At 36.7% G+C, this 17,705-nt stretch overlaps 1 protein-coding gene across 3 annotated transcripts in view; it reads right to left on the minus strand.

Moving 5' to 3' along the window:
* Nucleotides 1-17,705, minus strand: part of LOC136876494 (selenoprotein N) — a 155,935-nt gene that overhangs the window by 27,503 nt on the left and 110,727 nt on the right. For all 3 annotated transcript variants that reach the window (XM_067150496.2, XM_067150495.2, XM_067150497.2), the window contains exons 4-5: nt 16,079-16,246; nt 12,123-12,274 (exon numbers count right to left, since the gene is read on the minus strand). In XM_067150496.2, the coding sequence (XP_067006597.2) occupies nt 12,123-12,274; nt 16,079-16,246 (320 nt within the window). The remainder of the gene's footprint in view (nt 1-12,122; nt 12,275-16,078; nt 16,247-17,705) is intronic.

Here is a 17,705-nt window from a genome sequence, read left to right on the forward strand (position 1 = left end):
CAGAAGCCGGAAATGGGGCAATCAGGAGATCACCAATTAGGGCACGGGAATTACATTCGTGGCTCTTACATTCACCAATAAAAAACTGTTATTCTGGCCTATCACAGAGCGCTTATAGCAAAATCTTTTTGCTGAACCAGCATATTACCGGATATGAAGAAACGACTGGAAAAGACCACTTACACGTGTCAGTACATCCTGCCTCACAAGTTATCACCTTAAATGCTCCAGATGCTAATTACACAGTTATTTACATTATAAAAGTTTACACAATAACCAAATTAATTTAGTGGAGGTGCAGAATAATTAAATAACCCTAAATGTCTTATACGCATAATTTCAAGTTACATGAATGATTTACAGAGTTTGCATTCCCAAATTAACACTGCTCTTGATGTACAGAAAATAAAATGATAACAATTGTATATAGTATGACAAATTTCCAAGAGTTCTTCTTCACTGTCCTCATCCAAAATGATAATTTTAAGTTTGTATGGTAGGGATAGAAAGAAATCATTTATATAATTAGCCAAATGATGAGGGTCATTCATTTGTATTCCCTTATCATCTTTTATGGCAGCAACTTTATTTCCAACTGCGTGTCTGTTGGTTTCTCCATTGATTACATTCCATATGGTTTGTGATTTACTGCATGGCTCTTTAACTTTCTTGTTATTGTGCATTATCTTAGCCGCCCTAAGAACTCTTTGATAGACTGATTTGTAGTTTTTAACATAATTACAAAAAACCCAGTCACAACTCTGCTGTGCTAATCTACTTAGTAATTTGTATTTTTTAAATATCACACTCAGTCAATTTTTCAAGTCAAAACAAAATAAACAGATTTTACAATATCAAAATAAAAACTATGAATTTTGTCCTTCGGTAACATTCTAACATTCTTTTTCTTGAGGCTTTATGCGATTGCATAAAATGGTGCACAACATCTTTCAAAATAGTTTTCTTGTCACCATGACATTTTTAATGAAACAACAGAAACATGTCAATGTACAAACTTGAAAATGCAAATAAATCAGATGTATTACCAGAACTTTTAGAGGAACTTCCATTTATCCTAAGAACCACCTACCAATGCATAATTAATCATTTGTTGGTGATAGCGTTGTGCATTGATGGTTTTGCTGGGCTTCAAGAGTTCATAATACACAATACATCACATTCAGGGACATTAAACATATAAACTTAGATCATCTGAGAGTTGATGCCTTGAATAGTCCTTGGGATGACGTAAAAAATATAAACGGTATCGATAAGAAAGTTGAAACTTTAAGTTCACTTATACTTGGTCTCCTTGATAAACATGCACCCAAGCGTACGGCCAAAGTCTCCCGACCTCCTTCTCCATGGCTGACCGATGACATTAAACAAATGATGTCTCACCGTGACGCGTTACACCGGCTCTACAGATGCACACACTCTTCCAGAGCGCTTGAACAGCATCGGACACTTCAGAATAGAATTAAAGTAATAATTCGAAATAAGAAATTTTCTTTTTACAATCACCTGGCTGGAAATTTAAATGTGTCAAACACTTGGAAACAACTTCGTTCCATTGGAATTGGGAAAGCTTTGCCCCAGCCATGTAATCCAGACATCTCTCTGGAGAGACTGAATGCTCATTTTTCTGAAGTAAAAATTAAACCGGAAATACACACAATATCACAGACTATAAAATCTCTTCTGAACCAGCCACCACCAAATAGGCCATTCTTTGAATTTAGCGAAGTCACAGAGATTGATGTGAAACGCGAGGTATTATCAATTACATTATCTGCTGTAGGACCTGATGAAATACCCATACTCATAATACAACACATCATTGACATTATTCTTCCTGCCATTACTCATATATACAACACGTGCCTCACAAGTGGCCTCTTTCCAAAAATGTGGAAAAATGCCATTATAAATCCTGTTCCCAAAACTTCCTCACCTGTACTTATAACAGATTATCGACCTGTTTGCATACTTTCATCTCTCTCCAAGCCTCTTGAACGCATAGTACACGTGCAATTAACCGACTATTTAATACAAACTACTTGACCCCTTACAATCGGGTTTCAAAAAGGGACACAGTACGGCCACTGCCCTGCTGAAAGTTACAGATGACATGAGACGTGCTATGGACGAAAGGCAGGTGACGTTACTTACACTTCTTGATTTTAGCAGCGCTTTTGACATAGTAAATATAGACGTACTGGTTGCTAAATTAAAATTGCTTCACCTTGGACAGACAGCTCTAAAATTCTTTCTCTCATATCTTACGGAACGAAAACAACGCGTAATTATTCAGAATAGGTCATCCGAATGGGTAATGAAATTTTCAGGAGTACCACAAGGCTCTGTACTTGGACCACTTCTCTTTGTTATCTATATTAACGATATATCGACACGGCTAAGACACTGTAAATACCACTTGTATGCTGACGATCTGCAGATCTATTACCATTCCAAAATTTCAGACATCAATCAAGCAATAGGTTATATGAACTCTGACTTAAATAATATCTGTGCATACGCTCATGAAAACTGTATTTTAATTAATCCATCAAAATCTAAAGCTATTATTGTTGGGCAGACGAAACAAATCAGTGCGGCAAAAAACAAAAACATTCCTCCACTAACTTTATCTGGTAAAATTATTCCGTACGAAAACTCGGTAAGAAATCTTGGTGTAATTATAAACGAGAATCTTAACTGGGGAGAGCACATTACAAATATCTGTAGAAAAGTGTATGCGTCCCTTCACCCACTAAAATATCATCAAAATATGCTGCCACTAAACATGAGAATTAGGCTTATAAATACTCTTATCCTCCCTATATTTTCCTACTGTGACGTAGTACCAATTGATGCCATGAGAGAACAACTAAACCGATTACAACGTGCTATGAACTCTTATATTAGATTTATCTTTTCCTTACGCTATGATGTTCATGTTACCCCTTATTATAGACAACTTTCCTTTCTAAAATTTGAACAATATAGAAACCTCCACGTGGCAGCATTAATCTTTCGAGTATTAAAAGAGAATATCCCATACTACTTATCTTCACAACTCAATTTCCTATCCTCTTTCCACCAGCATAACACACGCTCTGGCAATACACTTGCTATCTCAGCAGGTCAGCAGCATTCAGCCGTTCCTTTGTTGAAAATGGAGCTAGAATATGGAATTCTCTCCCCCACAACATTAGAGCCATACAATCCTTAAATTCCTTCAAGTTGTCTTGCCGTGAGCATCTCCTCGATGTGTGCCGCCAGGCTGAATGAATCTGGTAGAGTGAATGTGTGTATGAATGTACGTTTACTGTGCTTAGGGTATTTAGTGTCAATCAACTTTTAATTTGTAACGATAGTTTAAGAAATGACTAAGAATATTTATAGAGTTTATGTTATTTTGTTTCATATTTTGTTTCTAGTTTGTAATGGTAGTTTTAAGATAAGATTATGAATATTGCTCTCAGATGTACAATGTTAATGAAGTGTGGTTAAGTGTAAGAGAGGACCATGCGTCCTAACTTCGCCACTACAAATAAAGGCAAATATAATATATAATAATATAATACCGCTCTGGTCCCACCAGACACAAAGCATGGTCTTCTTGCTGAAGTGATTTGGCCTTGGTGTTGAAGGACCGGCTTCACCAGGTGACAGCTACGATTTTCTCCACTTCAGGTTTTCAAAATAAATCGATTGTTTGCCACCCATCACAATTTGGTACAGAAATGATTTTCTTTCATGGCGTTGAAGCAGCATTTCACAAGTGACTTTGCGATTTTCCATTCGCCGTTCATTCAAATCGTGTGGGACCCTTTTACCGGATGGAATATGCACACTCTATCATGAACTAATCGTCCCATTAACCTGGGATTTTGCTAAATTATTCTTTCAACTATTGTTCCTGGTTCTTTTACTCAAAGTTCTCAGGGCATAACAGCTACTGATACTCTAGTTTTGATTGAATTGTGAAACAACCCATGCAAACACAAGAACTTTACTTTCATTCCATAGAAAATGTGAAAGGTCTCTTCTCCATAAGTAGACTATAAGGTAAATATAAAGTCAATGAATGTACACTACATTCTTTTGAGCCTCCACTGTAAACATTTGAATATAATATGAGCTAGACTGTTGTACCAGAGATTTCTTTAAAGAATTTGCTGCATTTTCATAGTGCTCACATCTGAATCACCTTTGTCTGCTGGGTGAAGTGGCACTCAAATGTTTCCTGTCGCTAAGGGGTTAAAATGAATATATTGAGGACTGAAAATCAGTACTGTGATTCCATTTTACAATGTGATACTTAAAGTGTAAAGTTTCCTAATAATATTTTGGTTGAGAAATATTTACCAATATGTCTTCTCCCTAATTTTCTAACGTAAAATCAAGATGCATCTTATGGTCCAAAAAATACGTTATATTACCATTGCTGTCACTGTGTCGATTTTGACCAAATAGGTCCCTAAAAATGTATTTTTACATTAAAAATGAATTATTAAAAAGGAAGATTTCATCACTTCAGCCTCTATCAGAGTTGCCACAGGGTGTTTGAAACCATTGATCATGTTGCGGAATTCTGTGATAATGTGCACTCTTACAAAACTCGTGTCATCCCTCTGCAAGGATTCAAAATTGTGAAGAGTGGCATGAAAATACTGACAGCAATCAACAGGCAGGCACCATCTCATTTAAGTTATGACATTAACAATATGCAAAAAAATTAATTCCTGAAAACATTTTACTAGAAAGGATCCACCTATTCAATACTTAAAATTGACCTTTAACCATTAAAAAAGTATACCTAAAACTAGGAGAAGCCTCCGTGGCTCAGATGGCAGCGCATCGGCCTCTCACCGCTGGATACTGTGGTTCAAATCCCGATCACTCCATGTGAGATTTGTGCTGGACAAAGTGGAGGCGGGACATGGTTTTTCCTCTGGGTACTCCGGTTTTCCCTGTCATCTTTCATTCCAGCAACACTCTCCATTATCATTTCATAGCCTTTATCAGTCATTAATAAATCACCTTTGGAGTGGCGACCCCATTGTAATAACAACCTATATATGTTTCATTCATTACATCCCTAACCCAGTCAGAGACTAAACTAGAACATGTTTCAGTCTTCTTGTGGCCATCCTTAATTAGATCATATTCAATATTTTAATCATTGCAGTGACGCTTTATAAACATTTTTGTCCAAATTACAATAATTAGGCTCATTATTCTATAAAATAGCCAGCCTGTTACCCAGAGGCCCCGTTTTCGATTCCCGGCCAGGTCAGGGATTTTTATTTGGATCTGTGGGCTGGTTCAAGGTCCACTCAGCCTACATGATTACAATTGAGGAGCTATCTGATGGTGATATGGTGGCCCCAGTCTAGAAAGCCAAGAATAACAATCGAGAGGATTCCTGACCACACGACACCTCAATATAGCAGGCCTTTGGGCTGAGCAGCAGTTGCTTGGTAGGCCATAGCCCTTCGGGGCTGTTGTGCCAGGGGTTTGGTTTTATATTCTATAAAGAATGGGTGATTGTTGCTTCCTTACTTAAAAAGGTTTTAGATGATTAAAACTTAATTAAGCATCTGTTAATCAACACAAATGATGTAAACGCCTCACTGTATTGATTAAAATATTTAACAGAATCTAACTGAGGATGGCCACAAGAAGGCCGAAACATGTTCTAGTTTTAGGTATGACTTTTTAAGGTCAATTTTAGGTACAATATTATATAGGTAGGACCTTTAAAATAAATTCACTTGAATAATTAATTTTTGCATCTCATTTAAGCCGGATTCTCCTCATGGATACATCACTTATCCTTCTACCATGTTTGAGATCCATGAATGCCAGCCTGAGGAAGGTGATGCCACCAAGAAGTGCATCTACAAGCAAACTGTCAATATTTTTTGAGAAAAGTACTGTCTTTAATTTATGTCTGTAATTGTTTTAGGCTTCGATGATTTGAGACAGAGGGACCTTTCCCAAATCTTTTGATGACTTTTGTAAATGATCTGAACTCACTAAGACCTTCATAAGCACAACTTGCCATAACAGTGCTCAAAGATACCATCATATCTAGCATATTTGTATTGGTTATCTTCTGTACCCAGCTTATTTCCTCCAAAAAGTGCCAGTGCAACATCTCAAATGCTTCTGTTTCTTAACATCACCTCTGTTCCTTTTCTTAAGTTGAGAGACATGGTGAGCTGACATCAAAAAGGACAAACTGGGGCAAATATTTGTTTATAGGAAAATAAATTAGGGACTGGAATAATTTACCAAAGAAGATGCTCAGTACATTTCTAACTTCTTTGAAATCCTTTAAGAAAAGGCTAGGTAAACAACTGATAGGAAATCTGCTACCTGGGAAACAGCCATAAATGCATATCAGTGGTGATTAAGAAAATGCCTGTTTAGGCAGTTACACAACTCTTATTTTCATTTTCCTTAGTGAATTATATTCTAGAAACTATGTCAACTGTGATCGGCATTTCTGAACTAGACTCCAACATCAGTGCATAGGCGCACTGCTGCTGATTTTTGTATCCTTTGAAAATGTTTCCTTGACAGAGGACATGACAAGAGAAACAACAGTAAAGCTAACAACAAGTTGGAAGAATCAATCAATCAATAAAGCCATAAAGCTCAAGTTTGTGAGGTCTTGCATCCTCCCAGTCCTAGCATATGGTACTGGGACAAAGAAAACTGTAGATAGTGGAAGGACTGATGCCTTTGAAATGCAGATATATCAAAGAATATTACAGATATCCTGTGATGAAAAACAGTGAAATACAGAAATTATTCGTGGACTAAATTTGTGAGAAAGACTGTCATTTACAAGCTTCTCCAGTTCTTCGGATATATAATGAAAAGATCAGGTGACAACATTGAAAAGTTGATTCACTTCTGCAGTTTATTGTCTATTTATGGCAATATGGAATACTTGTGGGTGTATACTTATCTGTGGATCAGTGCTAGAGTGACTGCCTCCAGATCCCAAGACAGTGGGTTCAAACCCTGCAGAACTAGTTGATTTTAAAAGGACAAAAAAAAAAAAAGTTTATTCAACACTTGATGTCTTACGATGTCAGCATGTAAAAGATCTCTGGAGACTCATTTGGTGTTCACCCGACAAAGTTCATTAAAACTCAACCATAGACACTTGAGACAGATGCGGTTTACTCTACGATCTAAAAGGCCTGGCGTAAAATGGAACGTCAAAATTGACTAGCAAGCAGCCGGACGGTGTCAAATTAAAATACTTGCATACTGTAGCTGAGGCCATACAATTATTATTAATATTATTATCATTCCACGAACCTACTACAGTGTCGTAGCAGGCAGAGAGGTGATACTCTGACATGGCACATCCCAGGTGGCGGATACAGAGGTCCTCACTGGCTTTCTGGTGGACTTGAGCGAAATAAAATAGCTCTTGCGGACCAAACACACAACCTCTCTAGTTAACAACTGTAGTTGTAAATCGGAGCTTGCTCCACTTAAGGTTCATTACCTTTGATAGTCAATATGGCAAAGTCTTTTAGGAAAATAATTCCACTGTCTTGTCCAATCAGGCTTCAAGAGAAGGCTACTTCAGATTCGGTGGGTAGCCAACTGACAGACAGCAATGAGTCGGAGCATTTGCAACCAACTAAACTTAAGAGGATTAAACAACAAACTAACTACATTGCAACTCACAATATTAATTCTCTCTGTAAAATTGGAAGACTTAAGACTTTTACAGATGAATTAGGTAAATTAAAAATTTTAATAGTGGGCCTTCAAGAAACAAGAAACACGCTGGAAGAACCTTTTGAATCACAAAGTTATAAGATTTATAACGGAATACTCGACCAAGGAGTTACGAATCATTGACCCAATTTGGAACAGGATTTATAGTGAATTTAAAAATAATATATTCTATAATTGATTTTCAAGGAATATCACCAAGAATTGCAACTCTCACCTTTTAAACAACAAACAAAATTTATACAATAATAAATGCCCATGCCCCTACTAATGAAAAAAAATGTTCTAACACGAACAAAGAAAAGAAGTGGATACATTTTGGGATCTCCTTGAACATATAATAAACAAAGTAAATAAAAGTAATGTTAAAATTTTATTAAGAGACTTTAATGCCCAATTAGGAAGGGAAAAAGAGTATAGAGATATAATTGGTAAAAGGACTCCACATAAATTTACAAACAAGAATGGCCGATGACTTGTTGAACTTTGCAGAGAGCATAACCTTACATCTAAATCAACATATTTCAAAAGGAAACCGAACAAGCTTAAAACTTAGAAGCATCCTGATTGGAGGAAAGGGGAATGACAGCTAGACCATGTTTGTATGGATAAATTTTTCCATAAGGAAATTTATAATGTAAAAGTATTAAGAGGAACAGATACTGGTTCTGATCACTACATTGTCAAAATTAAACTTAAATTCACACCACTAAAGAAGAATATCAAAATTAATAAAGTAAAGAGGAATTATGATGCACACCAGTAAATTAAAATGACAAATAATAAGGAAGTCATGCAAACAATAAAACCAGATGACCTTGAAGAACTGATCCCAGTTCTCAAAAAACAAACTGAAAATTGAACCCTCATAAAAAACATGCCTGGTGGACGACAAAATGTGATGAAATTCATAAAGAGAGACATCAGGCGTGGTTAAAGTTCCAAGCCCATAAATCAGAAGAAAATGTTATCAACCTAAAAAATACCAGGAAGAAATTCTTGCAAAATATTAGAAAAATTTAGAGATAATTTCATAAGCATATAATAAACTCCATTGAAGTTAATTATCATAACACCAATTCTAGAGACTATTATAAAATTTTTGGAAGACAACTACAGAAATATGCTCCCCCTACATTAATGTTGTGAAAATGGAAAAATGGCACATAGCAGTAGTGAAAATGCTGAGATTATGGCAAAAGCATTCAGTAAACTTTTGAACTGTGAAGAACCTAAGAAACTATTACAAATTAATACAAATACTCTAATTAAAACCAAATTTAATAACACAGACCCTCCAACATTTCAAGAATTAGAAAAAGCACTAAAAGAATGTAAAAAATATAAGGCACGCAGAGAAGACCAGGTTTTTGTAGAGATGTAGAAATATTCAAGAGGGTCTGTGTTATTAAATTTGGTTTTAATTAGAGTATTTGTATTACCTTAGACATGGCTTTAATAAAAGTTTGGATCACTGAACAGTTTCCAGAACATTGGACAACAGCCTTAATACACCCTCTTCATTAAAAAACGGAGATAAGAGTAATGTGGATAATTAAAGAGGATTGTCTATCTTGGACTGCACATAGAAGGTTTTTTCCAAGATCTTACATGGAAGGATTAAAGATCAACTAGGAAAAGAGTTAAGAGAATACCAAGGAGGCCTGAAGAAGTTGTGCTGAACAGATCATCACTCTAAAATTAATAATGGCATACTACAGAAAACAAAACAAGCCTATAGTAATAACATTTGTTGCCTTTAAGAAGACATATGATTGCATACATAGGCCTTCATTGTTAAAAATTTTATGGAATTTTTCACTCCATCCTAAATTAAACTGATAGAACTTACTTTAAATAACACCATATCAAAAGTAAAGTTTAGAGGAGAGGTTACTGAACCATTTTTGATTAAAATAGGTTTAAGACAAGGAGACTGTTTATCACCATTACTATTTAATTGTGCATTAGTATCTATAATAAGGAAATGGTACAAGGTCAACCCAAAGAAAAGAAAATTTGGAAGCTCCAAACAAAATTTAAGTTTAAACTGTTTAGGATGCTCTATTGTCCAAAAATATTCAGGAAACTCGACACCAAATTAAATCTCTACATGAAATAGCTCAAGAAATAGTTTCTTACAATATCCTTTGAAAAAACTGAGATCATGTTTACAAATCCCCACTGGTAAATAAAATAACAATTGTTGGCCATTTTTGTTCTGTACTTAACATCTCTTCAACACGTACTAAATGTACGTAACACGACCTAATAGGTTGAAAGTCGGTTTCGATTACAATGCGGTCGTGAAAATTCAATATTCATTATTATTATTATTATTATTATTATTATTATTATTATTATTATTATTATTATTATTATTATTATTATTATTATTATTATTATTATTCAGAAAGAAAATTGCGTTCAGAAAAGATGAAACAGTATTGGGCTGACAAAAAGAAGTAAAACCTCCAAAAATGTGACTAACTAGTCCTATGTTGGCTAAAAAAATTAAAATAAATAAATTATTATAATTTTTTGTTTTTACTTTTTAATTTAATTTTTGTTTGAACTGGTCAGCAAGGCCAGATCATCAGCAACTTTAATTATTCTAAATGATTCTTCCTCCAACATTCGCACCCATATTGGTTTTCTTTATTGACTGAATCAGGATCAAATCAGCAAAGGTATTGAACAATCCTGTTGAGAGCAGGCAGCCTTTTCTCACCTCCTTTGCAATCTTTGAACATTCTGTTACTTAATTTCTGAATCTGGTAACATTCCGATATTAGTATAGAAAAAAATCCACAGTTCTAGACCTTCAGGAAAGCAACTCAATGTTGAAAATATCCTAGGGATATGAGCTACGATTTTTAGGTAAATAAAATATAATAAAGTATGCGAATATATTCTTTATAAGCCTCCGTGGCTCAGGCGGCAGTACGCTGGCCTCTCACTGCTGAGTTCTGTGATTCATATCCCAGTCACTCCATGTGAGATTTGTGCTGGACAAAGCGGAGGCATGACAGGTTTTTCTCCAGGTACTCTGGTTTTCCCCGTCATCTTTCATTCCAGCAACACTCTACAAACCCTTTCATCTGTCAGTCATTAATCATTGCCTCAGGTGCCTCAGGGGAGTGCAACAGGCTTTGTAGGTTTTTTTTTGCAAGTTGCTTTAAGTCTGGGTGACAGTCCTAAATGCAGATCAATGATGACTAATTTAGATTGGTCAGTAACGGCTTCCATATTCTAAAAGCAAAGTACGTTGAATGATGTTAATCCTCAAGAAGAAGGAACATTTTTATTTGTTGGCTTTGTACTGCTACGCGAACATCATTACAATGTGCTTTATGACGCACCGATACAGATAGGTCTTATGGTGATATAGGACAGGAAGGAGCTAGGAGTGGGAAGGAAGTGGCCAAGGCCTTAATTAAGGTAGAGCCCCAGCATTTGCTTGGTGTGCAAACGGGAAACCACGGAAAACCATTTTCAGGGCTGCCGACAGTGGGGTTCGAACCCACTATCTCCTGAATACTGGATATACTGGCCACAATTAGGTGACTGCAGCTATCAAGCTCGGTTTTTTTATTTTCAATATATTCTTTATTTATTCCTTAAAATTACAATCTGTTTCTTAATCATTGTTATCCGGTTGATTAGATTAGCGGTTTGCCTTTTTTCTACCACTATGAGCGCTGATATGAGTCAATACATTGTTTCACTTAAGCCCTTATAACTATATTCAGTGTGGACGTTTTCCAAAAAATGTGTGAGGATATTGAACCAAGGAACACATTACAGAAATAATTATGTAAGGAAGTTAATTTGGCTAGGATCTGAATTTAAAAAAAACGAGTAAAGAAACAAGTGATTGTAGGCTGTTTTTCCGAAACTGCATTTAGGCCAGAAGTGATTTTTGAAATTTGTTTCAGTTTGATGGAGGTATCCAAGACTCAAAATTTGAAACCTTTCTGGGCCCTTTAGCACTTCAACTTTCAACATAATTGAGTAAATTGCTTGATTTTACATTTTTTCATAGTATGGGGACCCCTACTTTGTCGGCTAAGAAATGTTTTCATCGTTAAAAAATTAAGCTGATTATTTGCTGCAAGTGATCTATTTACTCCAGGAGAGTAAACAGAATATATCAGCTGTGGTTCACTTCTGGGGAAGTGAAGCAAAGTCTTTGAAATGTTAAGTTTCCTTGCTTTCAGGTGGCATAAACTCGAAACAATATTATATCTAAATTCTACTGCAAAAAACAAGTTAATAAATCAGCTCATTTTTCATTGCTTTAATATTCCTTATATCCTCAATAAGATTATTTAGTTAATACTCGCCTACATTAAGCTTCCTGTCTGACGGCACCGACATGTTGAAATGTACAACAGTTGATGCATTTCTTGCTACGATGAGCCGCCCCATGAACTGAGCAGGAGTGAACCAGAAGGGCAGCAGTGGGGAGCGGTTTAACTGAAACTCTGCATGGCACCTAGAATTAAATTTCCATTTATAAACATTGACAAGCAGGAAAAGGAACGAGTTGAAACAAGAAAATCAACATATGGATATGAATGGTCAATTATGTAGCTGCTTAACACTTTCAACACTGCCATATTTTAATGTGGACCCTGGCATTGAACTGGGTCTTTTCCCTGAATTTAATACATTATTATACAACAGTGAAACATAGTACATACCTGATTTTTTTTTTTCGTATGATATGAAAGTTTTAGCCATACAAAATGTTAACCAGGGAGTACATATCTAAAGTAATTTAATTATACTAGTCTTATGAAAAACATTAAAAAATGTATGGGAGAAAACTTTTACATTCAAGTTATATCAATAAGCCTACTCAAACTATATAAAAAATGAATAATTTAATGTGGTCACTCTTGTTTCAACCCCAATGATGTTACATATGGAGACCTAGGGAGTCATTCCATTTTCACCCTGCCCATTGTAAGAGGCGACTAAAAGGGGCCCCAGGGGTTCTGAACTTTGGAACATGGGTTGGCGACCACAGGGCCCCTAGCTGAGTCCTGGCATTGCCTCCACTTACTTGTGCCAGGCTCCTAACTTTCATCTATCCTATCCGACCTCTCTTGGTCAACTCTTGTTCTTTTCCGACCCTGACGGTATTAGGTTTCCGAGGCCTAGGGAGGCTTTCATTTTCACGCCCTTTGTGGCCCTTGTATTTCTTTGGCTGATACCTTCCATTTTTTCTCTCTGATTAGTGTTATATAGAGGATGGTTGCCCAGTTGTACTTCCTCTTAAAACAATAATTACCACCACCGAGCTAGAGCTCATTGTAGGGTGGAGTAGAGATCTGTTATGTTCTCAGATGAGAGCCGTTTCTATCTAGGTGCCAGTGATGGCCATAGGTTGGTAAGGAGGTGGTCAGGTGAGTCCTTGAAACCAAGCTATCTGTGGAGTCAATGCACTGGACCAATTCCAGGAGTTATGGTCTGGGGAGCAATTTCCTTTAACTCTTGTCATTAACCAAAGAACCCTGGCAGCGGATCTGTACATCAGACTGGTGATTGAAGAACCAGTTATACCGTCATCCATTCGTATCAAGGGGATGTTTTCCAACAGGGTAACGCTCGTCCTCGTACCACTGATGTCACCCAACATGCTATACAGAATGCCGACCAGTTACCTTGACCTGCAAGATCACCAGACTTTTCACCCATTGAGCATGTATGGGACATTATGGAAAGACAAATCCAGTGTCATCCAATAACAGCAGTTAACTGTTGCTGATTTGACTGACCAAGTGCAACAGGCATGGAACTCCATTCCACAAAATGACATACGGCACTTGTATGACACTGTGCATTCACGTTTGTATGCTTGCATTCAAAATCATGGTGACTACAGTGGTTATTAATGTGGCAACATGTCACATGTCTTGTCTAGCATACTAGAACCTGTGGCCTGGAAACTTAAATAAATATGTTACCTAGGCAATTGTTTAGCCTGAATTGCTTTCATCTAAACTAATTTTATATTTTTCACTTTACAAAAGTAAAATTAAGTGTATCCTCTTAATTCAATACATCATATAATTCCATCATTAGATGGAGTTATCAAATTCAAACATGTTTTGGCTCGTTTGAGCCATCTTCAGTGAGAAAAGGGGAGGGGTTGAACTAATTTACATAATACAAGCTAAAAATGTGCCAAAAAACATAATGAAGGTTGTGGGTGAGAAATGTGTTGCACATGTGGATTTGGGCCTGCTTTACAGCTGGATGCCCTTCCTGATGCCAACCCTATGTGGAGGGATATAATCATTATTGCATATTTCTGTGTCATGTTATGTGAATATAAAGACAAGGGTGGTGGGACAATTATGAACACCTAGTCCCCAAATCAGAAGAATTAATCAGATGTGATTAAAACCCCGACCCAGTTGGGAATCTAACCCGGGACCCTCTGAACCGAAGGCTTCAACGCTGTCCACTCAGCCATGGAATCTGACAAAAAAATGCTGAATGATGTACAATAATTATCACTTTGTGTGACTATTTCTGCTTGGTGCATTCCTTGCAAGGCTGACCCTCCAACAAGCAATATCATCTGCCGTGTATGGGAAACTGCCAATGGTGGAGGATAGTGTTGTATATGGTGTGTGAATTGCAGGAATGTTGGGGACAGAACAAACACACTGTCCTTGAGCCAAGGGATTTAACTATTTAAGACTAAAATTCCTCGACCCAAAAGCCGAACCCAGAACCCCAAGGACCGAAGGTGAAGTTTCTGACCATTCAGCCATGAAGCCAGAATTATGCACTATCTCTAGTAATTGGTTGTTATATACCTGCAATATTTAAAGAGACCTTAATTTCAGTATAACTGAAGAACCCAAGTTATGGAAGAAATTGAATTCATAGCGAACAAAGTTGATTTGAAAGAGGATGGTGTCAAGATAGAGAAGATCTGCTGGGATTTTTCTTTTTTAAAAGTTGCTTTAAGTCGCACCGACACAGATAGGTGTTATGGCAACTATGGGATAGGAAAGGGTTATGAATGTGAAAGAAGGAGCAGTGGCCTTAATTAAGATACAGCCCCAGCATTAGCCTGGTGTGAAAATGGGAACTACGAAAAACAAAGTTCAGGGCTGCAGACAGTGGGGTTCGAATCCACTATCTCCCAAATGCAAGCTCACAGCTCTGAGCCCCTAACCACATGGCCAACTCGCTCGATTCTGCTGGAATCACATTGTGTAACTTTGTCTGTAGAGATGTAGCAAGCCATGATTCAAGAGGAAGATATCAGTTTTGATGATGACTATCCTGTTCAGAAAATACTGACCTGAAGAATTCTGTCAGAAAATTTGAACAAAATCTCAGAAGTTCTAAATGCTCTCCTTCAAGTGATTTGGAATATAGCTCTTAATTGAAAATATTCTGATTGTGACTGCCCTCTCTTGTCAAAGGAGGAGGAAAGCCCCAGAAAAAGCAGAGGACAACTGACTTACTTTTAAATAATAATAATTGTTTTTTGCTATGAACAGTTAAGTTTGTTAAAAAATGTAAATAGCAGGTGCATTTAAATTTGTATGAATTTTCTTGCTTATTATTCTACTGAATGGGAAATTTCTGTTCCTAATGAAATAAGGTTAAAAAGACCTCACAAAGCTTCTTCACTTCACACTCCATTTGAAGGAACACATCTAGTGTACTAGGCACAGTATTACTGCACTCTTCAAATAGAACTATACTCATCAATTGATTTACCAAATCACGAGAGAGAGAGAGAGAGAGAGAGAGAGAGAGAGAGAGAGAGAGGGGGGGGGGGGGGAAGTACCAATAAAATAAACCTGGTAGGTAATACAAATAAGCAAGCTTGCCTGTGATACTATGAGACTGTTGATGTTATGATCACAGACATGATAACTCCAATTTTACTTGGAATTTGAATCACAAAAATGCAGATTTAATTACAAAATCCCACCATAATATAATCCTGTTTGCATTGAAGCTAATGGACATACTGATTCCTTTTTTCTTTTTTTGCTTTACGTTGCACCGACACAGTAGGTCTTATGGTGATGCTAGCATAGGAGTGGGAAGGAAGCAGCCATGGCCTTAATTACAGTACAGCCCCAGCATTTGCCTGGTGCGAAAATGAGAAACCATGGAAAACCATCTTCAGGGCTGCCGATAGTGGAGTTAGAACTCACTATCTCCCAGATGCACGTTCATGGCTGCGCACCCCTAACCACACGGCCAACTCACCATGTCATACTGATTCTTTATAGTAATGAGGTATCGTAGAACTTACCTGAAAACAATGTCAAGAAACTCTGAATTCTGAGCTCGAACTGTGGCAACAGTTCCCCTTGGATTAAATCTGGTCTGTATGAACACATTGGGATGAAACATAGACAAAACTTTGTGAAGTGTGTGAGCAGCTGTCTTTTTGCTGGGTATGGTAGGAGTATACCTCGTGCTGCAAGAGAAGAGGATGTTATTAAGTAAAAATAATCAATCAGTCAATAATTTACACTTAGGGCTGTCACCCCAGTGACCCTATCAATTGTTTACCAAGCCTAGAACTTAGAAATGTATCTAACATTTCTCTTGATAAATTATTCCAGTCCTTTACTCCTTGCCCCATAAATGAATTCCCATTTGTCCCAATCTGTCCTCTTGAATTCCAACTTTATCTTCACATTATGATCTTTCCTTCTTTCAAGAGCTCCGCTCAAGCTTATTCATCTACTAATGTCATTCCAAGCTGTCTCTCCACTGACAGCTAGGAACATGTCACATAGTCAAACAACTCATCTCCTTACTCCCAAGTCTTCCCAGCCCAAAATTTGCAACTTTTTTGTAACACTACTCTTTTATAGGGAATCACCAACTGGTGATTAACTATTCAAGGCAAAGTTGCCAACATTCTCTTGTCAAATTAAGAGAAACTATGATGTGAGATAATGACTCATATGAATATCAATAATAAAAAGTTCTTAAAACTGGTTGCATCAAACAAAACAAAACAAAACAAAACAAACCACAAAAACTATGTAACAGTTACTAACTACAGAAATCTTACTTAAAATTATATTTCTGTACATACCGTACAAATTCTTGGCATATGGAAATGTAGTTAAAATTAACTCTTATTTTTAACTCATATTTCATCAGATTTATATTGCAATGATTCCTCCAATATGTATTTTCCTTTCTTTTTAGGAGGAATTTTGTATCTATGCATTTTGTGTGACTTCACTTCAACCCGGTCAAAAAATGACATACAACAACAGCTGCATGTGAACAAAATCAAATCACAACCAAAATTGATTCACAAACAAAATGAGGAAGCAGAATGACACTGGAGTGTTAAGTAGAAGTGGTATTGTTGTCATGCTATCGATATTACATCACGGTATCAACGGCACAGTGATCTCCTAGAAATTAGATTTTTTTAAATTCATGACAGGTTTAATTGTCAGGCTGGTGTCATTTTCTGAAATACAGAAGATGCAACCTCCTGGATTAAATAACAACAAGAGACTAGTTATGACTGAGAAATTCAAAAGAATATGGGAGTTCCCATATATTGTAATTGGAGAGAGGAGGCAACCCTAATTAGGTGTGATACACATAATTTATGGGTTACTCTCATCATGTATAAAATGATAGGAACACTTAAGACCCCAATTAGAATATGGTGACAGTGTATGGGGCCCTCACCAGGATTACTTGATCTGAGAATTGGAAAAGATCAAGAGAAAAGGAACAATTTGCACTGGGTAATTTCTGACAAAAGAGTAGTGGGCTGAGAAGACTTGAGAGTAAGTAGACTAGCTGAATGACTAAACAGTATGTTCGGCTCACCAGATGCAGGTTTTTGATTTGACGCCCATAGGCAACCAGCGCGTCATGATGAGGATGAAATTTTGAAG

Source organism: Anabrus simplex, chromosome 6, assembly GCF_040414725.1.
Source record: "Anabrus simplex isolate iqAnaSimp1 chromosome 6, ASM4041472v1, whole genome shotgun sequence".
Lineage (NCBI taxonomy): Eukaryota > Metazoa > Arthropoda > Insecta > Orthoptera > Tettigoniidae > Anabrus > Anabrus simplex.